This window comes from Aulonocara stuartgranti (assembly GCF_965226115.1).
Source record: "Aulonocara stuartgranti genome assembly, chromosome: 12".
Lineage (NCBI taxonomy): Eukaryota > Metazoa > Chordata > Actinopteri > Cichliformes > Cichlidae > Aulonocara > Aulonocara stuartgranti.
In genome coordinates, this window is record NC_138948.1 from 11,617,156 (window position 1) to 11,638,207 (window position 21,052).

Sequence of the window (21,052 nt, forward strand, 5' to 3'; positions counted from 1 at the left end):
TAAAAATGTATTATTTTCTCCACTGTGAAAGGAAATCAACTGTAAAATGCGACACATTCTTGGAAGATGTTGTTTTATCATGGACTTCACAATGAAAATGGTCTTCCAGTGCAAGTAATGTGTTTCGACTCTAGTTTTTTAATAGCCCAACTGAATAAACAATTACAAAGTAAAGTGTGGCAGAATCTTGTAAGTTTATTTAAATTATCAACAAAGTTTTAATTTAATTTTCAAACAATAATTAGTAATTTCTACATTTCTTAGATTACAAACATAGCTGGGCAAACGATCCAACACCGCATAACACAAACTGTAGTCCGCCTGATAAATGATTTCTTATGTACATTTCCAGTGAACGTAGGCTGGGATAGAAGAGTTCTAGCAGATTTTAAACAGTTTTCACACACACACACACACACACACACACACACACACACACACACACACACACACACACACACACACACACACACACACACATTTGCTGGGAATCTTCTACCTGTGTTTACGTGGAGCACGTAAGAGCACCTTGATTACGTAACCCCTCGCGCTGAGTATGCAGTTTCCGCGGCAACCACACAGTGTCAGAAGTGGCCTTTGGCACGCCGCCATAATGCCGACTTCCACGGAATGTGACCGGCTCAATTTAAGCACATAAACACAAAAGGTTTTACTTGGGAAACGGCGAATGATTCCGAGAGGATGCAACCCCTTGCAGCTAATGCGGTTTTAAGATTTTCATTATTAACATCTGCATACTCTTCAACTATTCTGAATAAGTCGTGTTTCAGTGAAATCTATCAGTGAGGCAATAAGAAGCCTGGTTCTCTTTGCTAAGAGGAGGAGCCTGCGTATCGCAACACTTCCGCACATCTGGTCCAGTTTCTGAACCTCTCTTTCTGCTTTTCACTTGCTTTCATATATATATATTTTGAAATCATTAAGCCAGTTCTGTCACCAGGCATCACAGTCCCATTAAACAAAACAATAAATAAATGAATTAAGATAACTGCAAAAACGGGTATTTACACAAATTTAAGCTACGTTGTCTTTATTTAAAAATATGAAAAACAGACAGAAAGTCAATGGGTTCCCCTTATCATTATTTAGATACTGAGGCTTGAGGTTTTGAAGGCAATGCAGCCGTCTTAAGTCCAGCTGATAAAGAGATTTATCAAGTCTAATGCTGTTTTCTGTGGTGGTTGTGGTATGTATTATCACCAGTGCATTGCGCACCGAACTGGCATATTTTAGGAGTGAAGGCCTTTGCAGATAAAAGAGGATACACTCAACAGTCCGCTTTAAAACATACTACAGCTTTTCGTGTACAATCCCTTATGCCACATATAAAAATACCCCTCAAGTCTTAGTAAATCGATTCTAAAACTGCACATCACTTAACTCCCTTCTTCTATTTCTTTCCCCGTCACAGTCCCTTCATAGATTACACATATTACAAAATTAGTTTTAAAGTCAGGCATCTCACGGAGCATTTACCTGCACACAGCAGGATGGTAGGACTATAACTGGGTCGGTTTGCTCGGAGGAGAAGGCCTTAAGATGTTTGAACACAATGAAAGAAAATAGCACTCTTTGTTTCCTTCTGTGCCATCTTGCAGGTAAAGTTAGTAAGATTCCTGATGTAAAAAAGTGAAAACCCTCCCACATTAGGATGTTTTCACTGCTGCACTTTGGGGCTGGTTTCTATTCAAATGTGGGTCAGGGGTGAGGAAGCTAACGTCATAAGCTTGCAACATGGCGTCCCGAAGGCTGTGAGATGAGCAAGAGGATGGTAAAGACCGCTTGAGAACGACCATACCGATGTAAGAAGGTATTTAAAATGAATTCTTTCCTTTTGCCGCGGCGTGTAAATGTTTGTCGGAGCCGTATTTCTGTCGTTTTTTGATCGGATCGTTTCCTACCACCCACTGAAAGAATCGCAGAGGTTTTCGCTGTTACGCTGGTGTTTTTTTCCACGGCGTGCCAACAAAAAGGGGCTCTACCAGCCTGCTTGGCAAGCCGAGGATTCCCACATTATTTGTTCGAACATATCGCGGTCTCTGCCCAAACCTGTAACAATGCGCCGTTTGCGAACGATGTGCTCCTTTTATATTTTTAATTAGGCGTCGTGAGCTTACGAGAGATGTCCCACAGGACGAGTGTGTACCAAAGAATTACCAGGTTGGCAAAGCACATCAGGGGGACAGAAAGGGTCCACGGACGGCACGTCGCTACGTGGTATATGAACGCTAAAACGTTTCTACTCTTCACCTCATTTTCTCAGTTTTGCAGTCCAACGTGTTCAGTGAGTTGTTTACAAAATTGCAAGCTGATTAGTTGAATCTTTCTTTAAAACCAATCGCTTTCGCGTAAGCAGAGCAGATCTCTTCAGCTGGTATTGAATTGCACTTTGTGTGGTAAATGGAGCGGGGCAGATTCTGTGGATTTTGCGCATGTTTTTTTTTTGCGCAATCAGCTGATAGTCTTTGAGATGTTTGTAGATAGTATGGTACCACTTGTTTATTGTTTATATGTAGGTTAAGCCACTTTGGTCTTATGTGAGGCACATTAAAATCATTTAACTGGAGTGTCTTGCAAATATACCCATTAAAATGTTGGATGCATGCAGAGCCTGGTTTGAAACGTTGCTTTTTAAACGTCGATTCTAGCGATGCAGTGGGGTGTACGTTTTAGAAGCACTATAGGTGCGCTGGTGCTACCAGAGCTACCATCTTTGTAATCAGCTACAGCGTTGGTGTCACGTTACACTCTGACCTATAACTGCACTGTTTTATAGAAACACTGTTACACTGTCGTTGATTTCTGTCAGTAAATAAGCATCCTCATTTTTTTTTTTTAAAAAGGCGGAAAAAAATCACACCAGTACGTTAATTACTTCATCATTAACTTAAAGTAAGCCAATAAAACAATGCATGTACTCGGGTGTGAAGGCGGCTCTGCTCCTCATGATTGCTGCTGTTAAAGTACCAAGGGGCATGGCGATAAGAAGGCATAAGAATGCCAGTAATGTGCGTTTCCTCGACTGGCTGCTGTTAACCAAAGTGTAGTTCTGTGGAAACATTTCCACTTTAATTAACAGTTGACGAAATGTACTTACCCCCTTGTAAAACGGCTGTAGAAAAATGGTCAGTTGTCTCATATTTTGCCAGTTGGTAGGGAAACGAATGTCTTTCATTTTACACATGATAAAATTATTTTGCACACATTTCCAGTAGCTCAGCTGCACATTAACTGTTTGTTTCTGCGATCATTGGTGTGAATTCATTTCAAGTTGGCATTGTTATCATTTTTTTCAAGCTCTTGCTTTGATAGTAGAGTAAAGGTAAGATAAAATCCAACTGTTTTCATGGCTTCTTTTTCTGGTTAGAGTTGCAGGGGACTGCAGCCTGTAATAAAAAGATTACAAGATGTTATTTTGGCAGACTACACCCAGCCCAACATATAGGTGTAGCGCTCAGCTGCTCTGTCTGCCAACCTCAAAATTTGGCTGGAGGTAGCTTAGGTGTGTTTTTCAACAACACACCTAAAAGCTGTATTGTTAAGAACGGGACACATGCAAATGTGTATTGCACTTTATAATCCAATTTGGAAAAGCCTCTAAAGGAGAAATGGGACTCCTGGCTGTTATGCCTGAAGCACTTGATGATATCAGCACAGTAAAAGCACAGTGCTTTGATGAGCGAACTGCTTAATCCATTGTGTTTAAACCAGTCCATCTCATAAACCTTGAAGAAACTGAGTGAGACTATTGATCGCTTTACTTTTATAGAGTTGATCAAGTTTTACGCTGAAAATGGATTATGTGGGCAAGCTGGTCTCTCCAGTAAATCCTGTAAAATATTGTACAGTAACCGCTGTACTTTTTGATGCTTTTGTCAAATGAACATTTTAGGTCAGAGATCAAGTAGCAAGGGTCAAACAAATAAAAAATGACCAAGTCAAGTGGTCAGTGTGACTAGTTTCATTGATTACTATGGACTGCAGAGTGTGGCCTGGAGGGTAATTTGAGGTCTGTGTGTGTGCCTCATGATCGGCCAGTTGGTCTTGTCCTTTCTCTTTCTCAGCACACACATAGTGTATTGGATGCAGGCTTACAGCAGCATGTATGGGCAGTGCAATACAGTAAGAAGGCTACTTAGGCTATATGTGCTGACATGTTGGATGGGGACTTATAGATTGTTCTGGGCTATTGTATCTATGTGTAGCTGTCTGTTCTATTTGGTGGTTGCCTGTTCAGAGGCTGTTTGGTTTGTTCAGTGGATAAAGCACCTCGGGACAGGGTTGTTGTTGTTCTTTAAGAAGAAGAATGTGGAATGTAGTGCTGATAGCCAGAAGGTTGCGCAGTGTTTAACGGCTGAAGGAGGAGGGGGGGCTGGCAGGTCTGTAAAACCTTGGACCATACAAGATCTCTTACTCGCCCAACATGATGTCCTCAGTCAAAGCATTAGATATCAGGTCATGTGGGTTGGGGGTTGTTGTCTCGCAAGACAGAGGTCACTTTATCATACCAATCATATGTTCAGTTGTCGGTGAAGTGGCTGATTACTGCGCTTTTAGTGAGGGCACGCACTGTGATGTATGTGGGCACCAGTTACTAAACAGGATTGCTGGTGAAGGTCTCAGTGTTTATTTAGTTTTTTTCCTGAGGACATTCTAGATGAACACGATACTCAAGACACAGCAGAGATGCAAAGTTATTCATATTAAATCCATGGCAGCAGGAGAAAATGGTAGTTGGAACTCTTTCAGTGCATAAAGCAGATTCAGGTTTCATGTTTCAAATGAGAGTTTAACAAAGTCCTTTTTCAGCAATGAAAACTGTTACATATAGCCTCATCTTAAATTCCATTACCTCCAACTGCCAGATACTAAATGAACTAGTACTTTTCTGGTGTTTCTGACCACTCACAGCAGCGTTCCCATTATAAGCTATAGCCTCTCATTCACACAGATTCATATGGCACTCGATCCAATGCATACAGACACACACACTCACAAAACTGGGGATCGACTCACAGACCTGATTAGCAGACAGTAAGTGTTACCTCCTGGTAAAGAAATGAGTTAATACTGCATGTAAAGAAATTTAGACATAACCAATAGATACATCAGCTAGTTTGAATTTTTTTTTTTTATAAGACTATCATCTTAGTCAAAATCAGTCCCTTACAGTTACAAAGAAATAAACCACTTATATGTAGACTTTAAATCTCTCTTTTTAATCTGTGTTTTTGCGTTTTAACCCGTACTAACAAGAGAAACATCAAGTTTAATAACAAACGAATGTCTCTATAAATATAAGAGAAATGTACTATGCAAAATCTACTCATGACATTTTTCTTCTAGCGCTGTATTTTTAGTCTTGCACTTGCATCTACACCCCACGTTTACAAAACAGCTGAAAAACTAGAGTTACTAAATCATCTCATTAAATGAGTTGATGACAATTTATAAAATAAAAATTCATCTGGCACTGGTTGCTGTTGTTTTATTAGCTAAGATTACCTCCAGATATCATTCATACCACAGAATAAATTGATTCATTTCCCATTTTAAAGGTATGTGGTAAGGAAAAAAGGATTTAATCTCATTTTTTTTCAAAAAATCAGCAAACTTCTCCTCCTCCTCTTCCCTGGTGTTACACGACAATCTATGGTCTGAATGCCAGCATAGCTGTGTAAGGTTTTAGGATGTACACATGTGGCCACAGGTTTCTGATCGGTGATAAACAGAATGAGGTTCTTGTCATTCCACTGCACTGTGGGCAGGACTTGTTTATCTTGCTTAACTATTGAACTCCTCACTGGAAGTGTTCACCCAAACTGTCAGGGTACTGTAGTTCACATACATACTATAATCATGCACCTGTTCACCCAGCAGTCCAGCAGTTCTGAAAAACGGAATGTTCCAAAAACAGGACAGAACCGATTTGACCTATTGAGCTTTTTCTAATAGCAGGATATGTCCTCTGCAGCTTTTCTGAAAAGATTACATCCAGAATGGATCCAGCACTAGATGCACTTAAAAATCTACCACTGAGCCTGCAAGTTTAGGCAGGCTATTTCAAGAAATGACTGAAGCTAGTGACTTTATATGTCATCTTTACCTTCTATATTCTGTCTTATGCCTGCATTGCCAACTTGCCTAAAAGACTTGATCTTACTACAAGTGAATGATTTTATTTTATTTTTTAATTAAACTGTAAAAAGGTTTTAGATTGAAGGTTGTGTTTTTTTTTTTTTTTCGTTGTTTATTGTGTAAATCTGAAGCTTTTTCTGAATCTAACCAAGTTGAGTTTTGTGGAGCCTTTGCTGTAATGTGATTTCTGAAACTTTATGGAAACAGGAGAGACCTGATTTTTGGATCATGTATATGCCTAACAGATGTTCTAAATGAAGTTTTAAATGTGTGTGCGTGATAGAGTAATGCAGTGTAAAGGCCGTGTAGCAGGATGAAAAAACAAAACAACGTGCGTCTTTGTAACCAATCAAATGAGACTAAAATGGAAATGATTATGTTAATTTGCATGACTAACTAGCATTACATATCACCTGTAATAAAATACTGTGAGCTGCCCTGCTGCACAGCTCTGCTAAGAAAAGAATTTAATTCATTGTCAGAAATGGTTTAGAGCAACCTGATAAATCTTCAATGTGTTTCGTATGTAGCTCACATGTAATGTCTGTTAAGAGCATACATAGTAGTTAGCTTTTTTTTTTTTTTTTTTTTTTCTTTTTTTTAAAATTAACTGTTTACTTTAATCTCATTTTATTATGAGCTGTCCTTCCACAGCTGGTCCTTGCTGTACCCATGAGTCCTGCATGGACCAGCCTTACCCATGCAGCAGTGTCAGCCATGTTGAAATGGCTCAGAGGTGGTTGCTTGGTGTTTGTATTTCAAACTGGCTTTGTACCATCCCCCCCAACCCCTCCCCCACTCTCTCTGCCCACCAGCATACTCTGTTTGTGTGTGTGCACACACAACACATGCACACATCTAACACACACACACACACACACACACACACACACACACACACACACACACACAGTGAGGCCTTTTGCTCCTGCCCTTGATTGCCTCTCATTCTGTGTCTACTTCAATCGTTCCTACCTATCTGTCTCTACCACTGATCCTTTTATGCAGGTTCTGATGTTGTGTGATGGCAGTTCTACAAACCCAGTACTAGGGCTGGGCCATATTATACCGTTCACGGTAATACCGTTATAATGTTAGGCAACGATAGGAAAATGAAATATCGCGATAGAATGGGAGTAAAACGCGCATGCGCAGTGCCTTTGTTTTCATACGCACATGGCCGATTGTTGAGTGAAACTGATGAACCAGAATTGGTTTGTAAAAATGGTGCAACTTCCGTGATGTGGAACTGGTTTGGTGTTTGTCCGTCAGATACACAACAAAGCACATTGTTTTTGCAGAACATGCAAGCGGCCGTTGTTATTGTCATATTTGTCAGACTAAGATGCTCTTAAATCTGGGAGTAATCTGGGTCCTAAACCCCGTATTCTTCAGGTCAAACAACACTGCAGCATCACTTAGAGTTAAAAACTGTCTAAATTCTTTCATCTTTAATAAAACGATCAGCATTGCTGCTTTACCAGGTGTAACTATAAAGTTTAACTTCCAGGCATCCATGAAAACAAAAGTTATTACATTTAACGGAGTTAGAAGTTAGCAGGAAGCTAGCGGAAGTTAGCTCGCTAGTTTCGCTAGTTACCTAAGCATGATATTGCATGTTCTGACTGAGAGATTTCTGAAAAAAATCAAACGTACAGCTCTGCTATCACTTCCAACATAAATGAAGACAGGAAACTAAACAGCAGTGACGTTTGTAGGGTTACTGAAGTTGGGCTAGCTGGTATATAATGATGTGCTACGTGATCGCTAGCGACACAGCTATGTTAGCATAACATAAACAGTGAAGCTGGAGGACGAACACTAACACTTTTCCACTTATAAAAGTGAACGTGAAGGTTCTTCATGGTTAGAGACAAATGCAATCGCATGGCAGGATGCTGTAAACGGACCAAACTTCAGTCAGGAGAACAACTGAGATAATCCATCCACAATACGAGGTTAGTCATTAATATACTGCAACAACATGGGAATAGAGCAGCTGCCAGAGAATTCAACATTAATGAAACAATGGTACAGAAGTGGAGGAAGCAAGAAGAATGAGTTTAATAAAGTTTGATTTATCTGACTGCTTTGTTTCGCTTAATGTGCCTTATAATCCCGTGCACCTTATGGTCCAAAAAATACGTACTGCACACTGCAGTTTAATGTTGCAAAGCACCTCTTTTTAACTTCAGTGGATATTATACATGGTTATGCTCAGGATATGTCAGCCCATTTCTACTGGAAATGCCTTTTGGTTAAACTTTCAGCAAGGAATTTGCATTTGCACTGTTACATTTTTATAAAGCTTTAATGTACATAAAAACCAGCTTCTTGTTTAAGTGAAAATAAATGGAAGGTTGTCTTTTTGCGCTAGTAATGTTGTGGAGTTGTATTTTGTCTCGCATCAATTATATCGTCAGTTATATCGTTATCGCAAATTTTCAAATATATATCGTGATAAATATTTTTGGCCATATCGCCCTGCTCTACCCAGTACTATCTCTTGCTTAAATGAATCTCTGTGAAAGAAGCCCCAATTAAACAAAAGTTGCATGTAAAATCCTGGTCAATCCTGATTTCTATTGGTTGTTAGCAGATGACCTTTCACAGCAGTAGGGTGTGTTTTGTTATTGCACCACAGGACTTTGGCTCACCTCTGCCTTCTCTTGGCTTTTTTACTCTGTGTTCAGGAGATTAGTGCCACAGCTCTCTGTCACCTTTGCTACATGAACACCGACTTGCTGTTGGATCTATATGCGCTGGAAAATTGTAAGCAGAAACAGGGGTGGTAAATAAAGTCAAACCTGATCATCCAAATTTCAGGTGTAACCAGTTTTAATTCAAAGGTTGACATTAATTCAGTGCCCAGGGCTCTTTGACTCGTTCTACTTTACAATCTGCACACGCGTGCATGAGCCTTGCCGTGTTTGTGAGTTGTGTGTAAACCTCTCTTCTCATCTCCTGATCATCAGGCTCCTGACACAAGTCAAGGTTGAGGATAAGTAGCAGGGCGCTTTGTTTCTTCTCTTTTTTTTTTAAGATGAGTTTGCCCCTATCATTATGTCATAGTTTTTGAAGAGGTTACACTGCAGGGAATGGTAAGCTGATCCACTGTGTGTGCTCAAAGACAACAACCTCCCTGGGCTGAATTTAGTTGGTATGTTGTAGGGTGTTCAGCCAGAGAGAGAAGTCTTTCTTACAGCCCTTCTAAACCAGCTATCATGCTTTCTCTCCAATGAGCTACCAGCCTTTTTGTGTAGGGCTTAAAACTATGGTGATCGAACCCTGCAGACTGCTTTCTAACTTACTAATATTATCCATAGAAACTAGTCTTTTGGCATGCTGGAAATAGTATTATTTTTTTTGCTGTTTTTGTCAGTTGATACATCATCCCTGACTCTAACTGCGGAGTTAAACGGGAACAATGGTGTGGTTTGTAGTATTGAAATGTTTCTAGGTGGAAAGGGTGCCATGCAGTCACACTTGGAGCTACATTCATGGTGCAGGCCTCTCTGTCCCCTGTGGTATCATGCCTCTTTTTCCTGGGCAGCATCGTTGGAAGGTGAGCCGGGCCTACACGTGTCCTACCCTAGCTGCATATAGATCAGCCATAATCCATTAGCGGCTCCCTGGAATCCAGCCGGCACAGCACAGCAATGGAGGGGCCAGGGGGAGAGGGTAGCTGGGTGGGTGATGGAGGGGAGGAAAGGGAGACAACGAGGGATGAGAGGTGGAGGGTGATGGGGGAGGGCTTTTTTTTTTCTCTTTCTTTCTTTTTTTTTTTTTCTCTCCTGAACTGGCTTCTCTACTGTGAGCCCAGCCCCCTTTTATGTTGGTCCGCTGGAAAAGCCTCTTGAATCCCCCCATAAAGCCTGCAGAGGTGTGCGTGCGTGTGTGTGTATGTTAAGAGAGAGACTTGATATATGGCTTCCTGGCTGGCATCACAGTAGAGGCCCTTCTTTCTCTAGTAGCCCTCTTCTCCATTACCGCCTGCAGGGCTGAGTGCCGTAAACTCCCCTAGCTTGTTGTACGATTAACACATCTGGGTTGTGCTTTTCAGAATAGCTCATTATGATTTACATTGGGGACAGGACAGTGAGCTGTTCCTGGGATGTGTCTGCATGCCCGGTGAAAGGCTGGTGAGGGCTGGAAGATAAAGAGAAAGGAGAGGTACAGAGGAGAAACGGGGGAGGGGAAGAAGATCGTGAGTAGAAGTGTCAAAGCAGAGGAGGCAAGCCCAGGCCTGGACCTGGGGGTAATGATCACTTCAGCTGATTGTATCAGCTAGTCTGTGACAGAGTCAGCTTGGCTACATACCGGATACACTCAGCACTCTTTACCAGGTTAAAATTTTAACCTTCTTGTTCTTTGATGGTGTTTAATTTTGACTATAATAATGGGTGGTCATTACCATCCTTAACAAGTCTCTTATGTCTAGTGTGCCATCTTCTTTAGTGGTACTTTGTTTTTCTCTGTAGTATTTGAAGGGATACTGGAGGGCCTTAGCCAGGATATGTATGTCTTTGTTTAACGCTGTGATGGACTCCTTAGTTGTGCTTACTTACTGTGCAGTTAAAACTATTTTAAACAGATACAGTTACTTGAATTTTAACTTATGCTTTTGCCCTGATGGCGTTTTGAGGACAATTGAGGATAATTCACATCTATTACAAACTGAAATATTCTTTAAAAGCTTTGCTTTGATCTAAGACCAGGTCAAATGCCAGTAGTAATGTGTCGTTATCAGTACTTGATATTTAGTTTGTTGCTTTCAGCTGTTCGTTGCCGTTTTTCCTGCTACTGCATATCTCATACCTACAGCATTATACAGAAGCTGTATGATTGTTGAAGTTAGGTTAAGGAGATGGTATACACAAGGAGAGAAATTCAGAATTTTTTTTGATAATGTGTGCTTTAATTTTACTAAAAGGTATCTAAGGGCATCATGCTTAAGATATATTAACCTAGAATAAGTTCAAGTTAAACTATAGAGCTAATGTAACTACCTCGGTCGATAGTTACTACGTATGTCATTAATATAGTTCGTTTTGGTCAATTCATATTATTGAATCAATATTAATATTGTCTCCTCTTTTACTGGTGTCTTAACTCTAGAATGTTTTTTTAATCTGGTGATCTGTGCACAATATTGATATCAGCTGGTATTTTTGCCCATAGAGTCAGGATTTTGAGCACAAATTAAACCATGTTATTGTTTATTTACAGTAAAAATGATTTTTTTTTATTTTTTTATTCAATGTTTGAGATGTGCACACTGCAATCACTAAACAACATGCAGATCCATTTCAACCCTTGGTGCTGGGTGTTTTTAAATGTGATTTCAAAGCTCTTGCTTGGCACTTAAAATGGCAATTTCTACATGTGTTTGACTTGAATTAAACATTTCTTTGTCTTAGATTGTAATCTCTTGTAGTATGGCATACCCTGTTGTGGTTATTGAAAATTTGTGTTGTCTAAGCTTGCCTGTGGCTTTGAGGGAACGTTAAACATGGACAGACTGCTGCCTCAACCAAATCATACCACTGATATTGCCCTCAGAAGTTTTGCATCTATTGCATTAACACAAAATGTGTGTTTGTAGAGAAAACTAGAAATAGAAGTACTGTGGTGTGTACCATTAGGCCATCAGTATGTTGTTTAGCAGTGAATTGGATTCACTCGTCCTATTTCCATAAATAAGGGCCCCTCTGGAGGATCGAGTGGTGCTGTCCTTGCCTTGGGGCCACACCCTCCCCCTACTCTCTTGCCCAAGCGCCTGTGTAGTTTTTCTTGCTCAGGTGTCACCTAATCCCCCCCCCCCAGCCCTGCTCTTCCACAGATCTCCAACCCCCAGACAATAGGGCAGGGCTGACATTACCATGACCTAATGGAGACTAGAGTTAGCTGAGTTTCCAGAGAGGGCATCCCATCGAAACTAGTTACTCTGGTGAGATAGTGGAATGAGGCAACTTAGGAAAGAAGTTACTTTACCCATTCTTGTCCTCCACCCCTACGACCTTTGTGCCAGATAAGTGGTAATGTGTACAGTCAGAACTTGATCCATGTAGGGTTACAGTTTGTTTAAAAAGAAAAGTCGGACACAGAGAAGGTTCCAGTTTCTAAGCAGCTGTGTGATTATATGGCATGCACTGCTAACAGTTTGCTAATTTCCCAGTGAGCTCAATTTTGCCATTAGAGAAGCGTTAGCTAAGCCTTTACAGCACATTGCTTATTCAGCCTTTTTTTCCCCCTCATCCACCGCCAATGCCACTAAATATTGATTTTTGCGTTATCTGTTAAGAAACACCACTCTTTATTTCTTTTCTCAATAACCCATTATTTTTATGTGGTTTCAGTGTAATAAAACTATTTTTTTTAATGTAATACTGATCATGTCCTTGTTTTGTTTCTTTCAGCTTGAGGTGGTGCACGTGTAGGAAGAGAGAGACGAGAGAGAGGGGAAAGAAGGGCGGAGGAAATGGAACTGCCAAATCATGCCAAACAACTGCTGCTGCAACTCAACCAACAGAGAGCCAAGGGCTTCCTGTGTGATGTTATCATTGTGGTGGAGAATGCTCTCTTCCGTGCCCACAAGAACATCCTGGCGGCAAGCAGCATCTACTTTAAATCTTTGGTCCTCCATGACAACCTCATCAACCTCGACACAGAGATGGTTAACCCCTCGGTATTCAGACAAGTTCTTGACTTCATCTACACTGGGAAGCTACTGTCCTCATCAGACCAGAGCAATGAGCAGAACTTCAGTGCCCTCTTAACTGCAGCCAGCTACCTCCAGCTCCACGACCTTGCTGCTCTGTGCAGAAAGAAGCTTAAGCGCAATGGTGGGAAACCCCTGCCAGGTAAACCCTCCACTCCAGGTCCCCTTAGCCGCTTGCGTCTAAACAACCAGCGGCTTTCCTCTTCTACCCCTACTGGCCACAATAACCACTATCCTCCAACCCTTTCCGATGCTGACCAGCCACAGCCAGATGAAGGCCTTCGGGACAAGCTCTCAGATGACGAGATGTTTGTTGGCACCTCTGGGAAGAACGGGAATGGGGGGAATGGAAGCAGTAATGGTAACCTCAGCAGCGGAGGAAGTGCGGGGGAACCGGACCTTGGACTAGACCTCTCCAAGAAGAGTCCACCCTCTGCGGGCACAGCCACAGATGCCCTCAGCCCACACAGCAACTCCCAAGGATCCCCTCAATCTGCCTCAGTATCGACAACCAACAGTGCCTCACTGGATGATTCGTCTACCACCTTGCCGGGTGCAGACACCTGCATCTCAGAGACCATGGACCTCAACTCCTCCTCTAAAACCTCAGAGGAAATCCAAAACCAGCCAGAGGGTCCTCCACCACAGAAAAAGTCCCGACAGGGAGCTCGAAAGAATGAATGGCCTAAGAGAGAGGCTTCAGGGTTGAAGTCTGAAGATCACAGCAGGCCCCTGGTTAATGGGGTAATTGTTGGTCCTAAAGATAGCCGCTCATCTGGGATTGGAGGTGGCAGTGGGAACAGCTTCACATCTGACCAGTCCTTCCAGTGTAAGGACGAGGAAGAAGGAGGAGAGAATGGCCAGGATCACAGTGAGGAAAGTGGTCAGAGTGATGGAGAGACTGCAGGAGGTGGAGGGGGAACAGCAGGGGGGCACCACAGCGCCAACTATGTGTACAGGCAGGAAGGTTTTGAGCCAGCATTTGGAGACAACCTCTATGTGTGTATTCCCTGTGGTAAGGGTTTCCCCAGTTCTGAACAGCTCAATGCTCATGTGGAGACGCATACTGAGGATGAGCTCTACATCAAAGAGGAGGGAGGAACCTTTGTGAAAGAGGAAGATGAGGAGGAGGCCGAGGACCTTTCTGCCACTGTAGGTCCTTCTACCTTTGGTTCTGAAACGCGCCCGTTCAAGTGTACAGTGTGCAGTAAGAGCTACAAAGACCCAGCAACCCTGAGACAACATGAAAAGAGCCACTGGCTGACCAGGCCTTTCCCCTGCAACATCTGTGGCAAAATGTTCACCCAGAGGGGAACCATGACACGCCACATGCGTAGCCACCTCGGCCTGAAGCCATTTGCATGTGAAGAGTGTGGCATGCGCTTTACACGCCAGTACCGTCTGACAGAGCACATGCGTGTCCACTCTGGAGAGAAGCCGTATGAATGCCAGCTATGTGGGGGGAAGTTTACCCAGCAGCGCAACCTCATCAGTCACCTGAGAATGCACACCTCACCCTCTTAGAAATGCATCAAGCCAAAGAACTCTGGGAATAGAAAATACAAACCTTTTCTCCATCGCAAAAGCAAAGAAATGCACACATACACATAGTTCTACATATTAATCCAGTTTATGATGCCCTGGCTAAGTGAATGATGTAGCCGTTAGCCACAGTGTGCTCTTGGTGATGGTGGGATCTTGTTGATGCAAGGATTCAGTTGTTGTTTATATCGAACAACGTCTGCTCACCTCTCAGGAGCGCTAAAGGGACAGTTTACTGCTGTCTCTCTCCAAAGTCACAAAGCAATGGTGGAGTTGCATAACGTCTGGTCTGTTAAATGTGAATGTGGGTACTGATATAATGTCAAGCCTCTCACTTCATACCCTTCAGCAGCTTTTCTCTCTTCTACCTTTGAGTCTCTGAAGTTTTCAGATGACTCAAGAGTCCCCTGTGTACTCCAGTGCTACTTTGACCAAAAAAAACCACGTGCAAACAATACTGGCAATAATTCAGCAAAAAGATTATTTTAACCCTGACAGCTTTATATGCTTCGTTGTGTTGGTTGGTGATGGGTATCTGTATATAAAGCCCTTTTCAGACATGGGATATGTAACATTGCTCGCTACCCCAATCTGTTAAAGTGATGGCCTTCTGGCATACAGACATGATGACTTCTACATCCATATTTCTCACAGTTATACCGTCATAGATGTGAAGGTGATGAAGAGAGTTGCTAGATTTGGCAAAAAATCCCAATCATGATTATTTTGGTCAGTATTAAAAAATTTATTTATTTTGCACAGTTGTTTCCAAACGATTGTGTAAAATAAATCAAACTATACACAGTTTTTACAGAGGATTTCATTTAAATCGGAATATAATGTAAAATAATAAGGCTTGAAAAGAGTTGAGGTGGTGGGCCATTAGGAATAAAGAGCTCGAACTTTTGGCAAGGAGCAAAACTGTACTACTGTAAAGGAAAGCAGTGCACTCAGGAACACAATGTAAAATCTTAGAAACAAAAACAAACACAGAAAAGTAATTTTTTTTTTCTTTGCCAATTTTGTTTTTGTAGTTCTCTTTGCCACTGACACTAAGTGTGCCTGCTAAATAGTGCTGCTGCATGGGCTGTACGCCACCGCTTTCCCCCAGAAAGATCTCTCCTCAGGATTGGGAACAGCAAAACTGTATTAGAGAGTAATTGTTTTCATCTTACTACCACAAAGAAGCAGATCTGGTGGGATAAAATGCAGTTATGTGCATGTTATTGTTTTTCTTATGGGCTAAGCAACTCACATCTACGCAGGTGTTCAGTCACAATCTCATGTCTGCATGCATTCAGACTTCTGCTGTGTTAAAAGCTACACATAAACGGTATCTAATGCGAATTCTGTCACTACTTTTACAGAGAAGTAACTTGGTGTGCTCATTGAGGCACTCAGAAAACATGTCTGAAAGGGGCTTAAGAGGAGGGGTAACTGGGTTTGGGACCATCTCCATGCTTTAACTGGAAGTTCTTGAAAGAAGGTTCACGTTGGAGGACACTGATTTAAGTTTTTGTTTCACAGATGACAAACACTCAGTCTTCTCTACAGCTGTTTGCATTAATATAGAGAAGATTTTCATTGTTTTCAGATTTGCCTGCTAGTGCTCCCAGGAATGAAACCTGGTTGGACAGATGAACCCTTGAGGTACTTGTTTTTTGCTTAAACAACTTGTCATGTTTCAGTGAATGTTTAAACTGGAAGGTCTTGGGACTTTTCTTGTGGAGGGGAGGGATCTGGGTTGGGTTGGGGCAGGGCGGGGCGGGGCGGGTGGTTTCATGGGGATAAGGTGAAGAGGGTGTTTTTAGACTGAGCGTTATGTTCAGTGGGTACGTTTATTTTTCTGTCTGTATAGCTTTCCTCCCCTCAGAAAAAAGAAAAGTCTATTTATGTAGGCTTGTGACCTCTCTACCTCTGATTACTCTTACAAACTCTATGTTGATTAGTTGAAAGTTCCTATGTAATTAATTGTAAAAAGTGTGTAGATTATGGTAAGTTTTTATCTAATGCTTTAACCTGCCCATCTCTCAACACAGGTTTTTAATGCTTATAGATTTTACACATTAATATTGTTTTTAGCTGTTGTTTGTACTTGTCAGATATAGCTTTTGGGTGCCCTGTTCATTGTGGCTCCACTTCAAAGTGTACTGTAGCTTCCAGCCTGGAGCAACTAGTGCTTAGTTGGTTAGTTTAGATATATAGAGTTCCAAAGATCTTATGAATGTTGAGGAGAACAGAGCTAACTAACAAACTTTGCTAGACAAGTTCATAACCAAAGTTTTTAAAAAGATGTACTTAAGATATATAGCATACTAAATTATTTCACTTTTGATTTCTTTTTGCTGTATAAAACAAATTATGAATTATATTCAAAGTCCAGAGAAAGAAATCCACTCTTTTGATGGAGTTTTTGGCCAATGACTGACAAAGGGTCTTGTGGATTGCAAGGAAAGCTTGTGCTGATTGGTGGGCTGGTATGACGTAAACTTTACCACCCAAAAAAATTGGTAAAGTTTATTTAAAAAAAAACAAAACAAAAACATGTTCCCTGAACATGTTTTCTGTTTCCTTTTCATTTATATCCAGAGTCCTTATCACTTTATATTCCATGACTTTAAAAACAGGACTTGATGACATTTTATGTGTTCTGTTCAGACCAAAAAAGAAAAAAGAAAAAAAAAAGAGAAAATATAATCAGAATTTTAATGTGAAGTTCAACTTAATTGTTTTGGTTTTGTTTTTTTGTGAGCCAGACATGTGAAAACTTGTAATAAGAAGGGAGAAGCAGAGATGCACTGGACAGCTGGACAACTCGCTGGTCTCTTGCGGCATCCTTTTGTTCCTGATTGTATTCCATTATATCACAGAATTAGTTTTAACTTATTTTTAAACTATTTCAAGCTTTACCTCATTGTAAACAATGACAAGTTGAGAATGCCCCCCCGTTGTCTCTTCTGTTTCACTCAAACCTGTCCAGTGTATCGCCTCTTAACAGTTACTGTAGAGTATGAACCCTCACTACAAGTTTGGTTTTTTTTTATTTTTTTATAGGCATTCCTCTGTTATGTTGGTTTACCTGTCCTCATGATTATTTTTTTTGTAATTCCTTTTCGTCCTCATGTTATGGTCTGTGAAATGTTTGATTATTATAGGGATGCAGCTACAGTTACACAAACATCACTACCGTTTTAAGGTACCTGCGTCTTGGGCTCCCAGACTTGTTACTTATGTTGGATGTTGGTGTCTTGTTGTTAGGCAGTTGCTGTTTAGTGATTGCATGGTACATCTGAATTTTTCACACTCCTCGATCCCCACCCACCCATTCCTAGATCCACAAACGTGTTATTTATCGCCTGATACATTGTTGCTTGTGACCTCTTCTAGCCGAAGAGGGAGTCCACAATGCATTGCCTTCAAACGTTGTTGTACTCGCAGCCCTTACTGCAGTACAGTGTAATGTCTGTAATGCAAAAGGTGTTTTGTACTACACGATCTCTAGCCATCTCTGCAAAGGTTTTTGCAGCTGCATTTGAATGCTTGCTTGTTCGACGTAACAAAAAAAAAAAAGGAAAAAAAAAAACATACTACGAACTCCAAACTGTGACCATGCTACTATTACTACTATTATTACTACTATTACTACTACTATTCAAATACTTCAGGGATTGTTCTGCATCTGTGAATGCAGACTCTCAGCTACATTTGTAAAATATAGCATTGTATCAATTTCTCTGTATTTTGATCATGGGAAAAGCAAAACACTAGTTTCATATTTAAGACAAACAGGGGGCTACTTTTTTTCAACTAACACAAAAAGCCTTGACAAAGGTGAGGCAGCTCAAAACAAGTCTACGTTTTAGTTAGTAACACACTATGTTCAGAAATAGTTGCAACGTTGTACAAAGAACTAAGAAGAAAAGGAGAGAAAAAAAAAAGCTCATACCCAAATCCACAAACTATTTTTTAAACCAAAGCACATTTGAATGATTATGGAACCATGTGTGGCTCTAAAAAGAAACATATGTATTTATCTCATTGTTTACATAAACTTTTACAGTTTTACAGACCTCAGTCGAGGCTCGGCCAGTTAGGGAGATGGTTTTGTGTGCGTTATCATTTTTTCTTTTCTTTTTTTTTGTGAAAGATGCTTTTCCACAGAGGTTGCTGCCAAAACAAAAGCATAGCGTTAAACATGGAGTGAACTACTGCATATTCAATTAAGGGGAGGGTGTGTGGTTTTAGGGGCACTCCCCACCCCTCCCCTCCCTGCCAGCTGGCTTTGGGATGACCCTGCGCCCCAATCCTCCTGCCCTCTGGCCTGTCTTCAGATGGGACCACAGAAAGTGTGTTTGGGGGGGGGGGGCTGTGCATCCTTGACGTATTAATCAAAAGGCATTGTTAGTCAGGGTCTTTAGCTCAATGTTTGTCTCTTTGTTTACCCAAATACACTCGAGGAATACCTCTGCTGCTTGGGTCTCTTAATATGTAGGTGTGGGTGAATGATGCTTGAATATTTTGGGTTGTTTTCGTAGTCCGACGTGGTACATCTCTTATGCTGGCGGTTCTTGAAACCTATCTGGAGAATGTAGCTTTGATTTGTTCACTGCATGTAAACAAGCCTATCTGGTAGTCTTAACTGTGAATGTTATTGTCAGTTTTCTGCTTTTATGATGTTGTTTTGAAACTTTTTTTTAAAGCTGCCTGTGTTCTGTGGGTAAAAGCAGCACAAAACTCTGGCTGGCTGAGCCTCAAAGAAAGTTGGTGCAAACACTTATTGACAGTGTTCTTATTTTTTTCTTTTTTTTTAATCAAATGTCTATTGTCAGTGATGAATGTATTTATTTCTGGGCCTGCCCTCACCTTTTTCAAAGAATTTGCTCAGTGTGTGAGACTGAGGTGGAGGCAGGACCCCCCCCCCCCCCTTTTTTTTTTTTTGTTTTGTTTTGTTTTTTTGTTTTGAGGATTTCAAGCTGAGAATCAAAACTAAGACACAAGACATAGCCATTAACCACAATCTGTGAAGCTGACCTTATTTGTGGGAGAATCGAATTTCTTTTCTTTGTTTCGCTTCCTTTTTTTTATTTTTTATTTTTTTTAACTCAAAAACAAAATGGTCTATGGCATTAATTATCTGCTCTGTAATACCTGACAGTCTGTAGGGTTTTTAGTTCAAGTTTTATTTTATTTTTATTACATTTCTTTTGCCCATTTGTTCTTGAGGTCTCACTGAATGACTGCACACCAGTGGAAGTAGACCCTGTGTGTGCGTGTGTGTGTGTGTGTGTGTGTTTCTGTGGACACAGACAGGACGCTGTCCCTGCCTGTGCAGCGCAGAGGCTACTGTATCTTTTCGAGCTTGCTTTCCCTGGGTGTTGCCATCCTGCTGACATTTTATGTATATTTTAAACAAACAAACAAACACACAGCAGAAATGTGCACGTAACCCACAGATCTCTCCTCTCAGCCGTCGTTTTCCTCTCAACCATTGTTACATTTCTTCTATTAAACCACTTGCCGCTACTCCTTTTTTTTTTTTTTTTTTAAATCTAACTACATAATGTTTTTAGTATCTGTAAGTTTAACATCAGAGGATTTTTAGAAACGTTGAATACGATAGCTTTACTAAGTGCACTTTGTATGTTTTTCAAGGTCTTTGGGAAAACCCAGATGCTCTCCCATCAGTTCCGATTTAACTGACGGTTTATTCTTTCTTTCTCTTCTTACCTCATCTATGTTGCTGTGTTTGTTGAGCTACCATATCAATATGCAGTTGCTTTTGTTTTAAAAAAAAAAAAAAGCTTTAAAGTGACATATTCAAAGCGGGAAACTCACCAGAGAGACCGTACTTGGCTTTAAACTTCCAAGTTTCCATCTCATTTTTCGTCGTCATTAACTTCTGCCATCCTCTCCAGGCATTTTCTCTAGTAGAGGGGCTGGTCTGTCTAGATATTATGGAGATTCTTCTTCTTACCTTGACAGACTTAACCAAAGCCACTTTTAAAATGGCCTCCAGTGCCATTAAACCCTGTTTATTAGCTTTATTGTCCCTTGCTTTATCTCACACGCACACGAGACCCTGGCTTTAGCCTGTTGACCCTGTGTTATTTCGGTTACCACACAGTGGACTTTATCTCGCTCCTTGCTGAATTTTTCAGTATTTACTGTACTTTCTGCGACTAATAAACTGAACACACCAAATTACCTCAAAGCTTGTGTTTACAGAAATGCACTCTCTTGCCATTACCTTTAGACTTCTTGTTTTTCTGCCGTCCTTCTGTAACAAGAATATCCTGTTTTTGAAGTAAAGTTTCCAGCAGCGTATTTTCATCCATAACTGTTAATTTATGTTTATTAATTTTTAAAGGCACGTTGTCACCTTCATGTGCACTACATTAATGGAAAGACATAATTAGCTGCTAAGAAATACTGAAGAGTCGATTAGTGGAGTTGCCCATAAAGCGGGCGTATTGACCCTTTCTCTTAGGTTTTCTTCGGGAACAGCCTCTCAATAATGGATCAGGATCCATGGCCTGAGAGGCTCGCGACTGGACATGTAGGGACTTTGGTCATAAATAATTAAAGGGCAAGAAGGCCTCCCCCTTGGCAAACACACTTCACATGCAAAAG

General features: G+C 40.9%; 1 protein-coding gene across 3 annotated transcripts; it reads left to right on the forward strand.

Moving 5' to 3' along the window:
- Window positions 1-1,088: 1,088 nt before the first annotated feature.
- Window positions 1,089-16,170, forward strand: hic2 (hypermethylated in cancer 2). 3 transcript variants are annotated; one of them, XM_082554396.1, is made up of 2 exons: window positions 1,089-1,831; window positions 12,579-16,170. In XM_082554396.1, the coding sequence occupies exon 2, from the start codon at window positions 12,641-12,643 to the stop codon at window positions 14,402-14,404; it is 1,764 nt and encodes a 587-aa protein (XP_082410522.1). In that variant the 5' UTR covers window positions 1,089-1,831; window positions 12,579-12,640; the 3' UTR covers window positions 14,405-16,170. The 3 variants fall into 3 exon arrangements, with proteins under 3 accessions (XP_082410522.1, XP_082410523.1, XP_082410524.1); XM_082554397.1 differs by having other exon boundaries at window positions 1,089-1,823; XM_082554398.1 differs by lacking the exon at window positions 1,089-1,831 and adding an exon at window positions 7,519-8,117.
- Window positions 16,171-21,052: the final 4,882 nt, after the last annotated feature.

Coding starts and splice junctions, on each gene's coding strand:
- hic2 (XM_082554396.1), top strand. CDS start 12,641: ATGGAACTGCCAAATCATGCCAAACAACTGCTGCTGCAACTCAACCAA.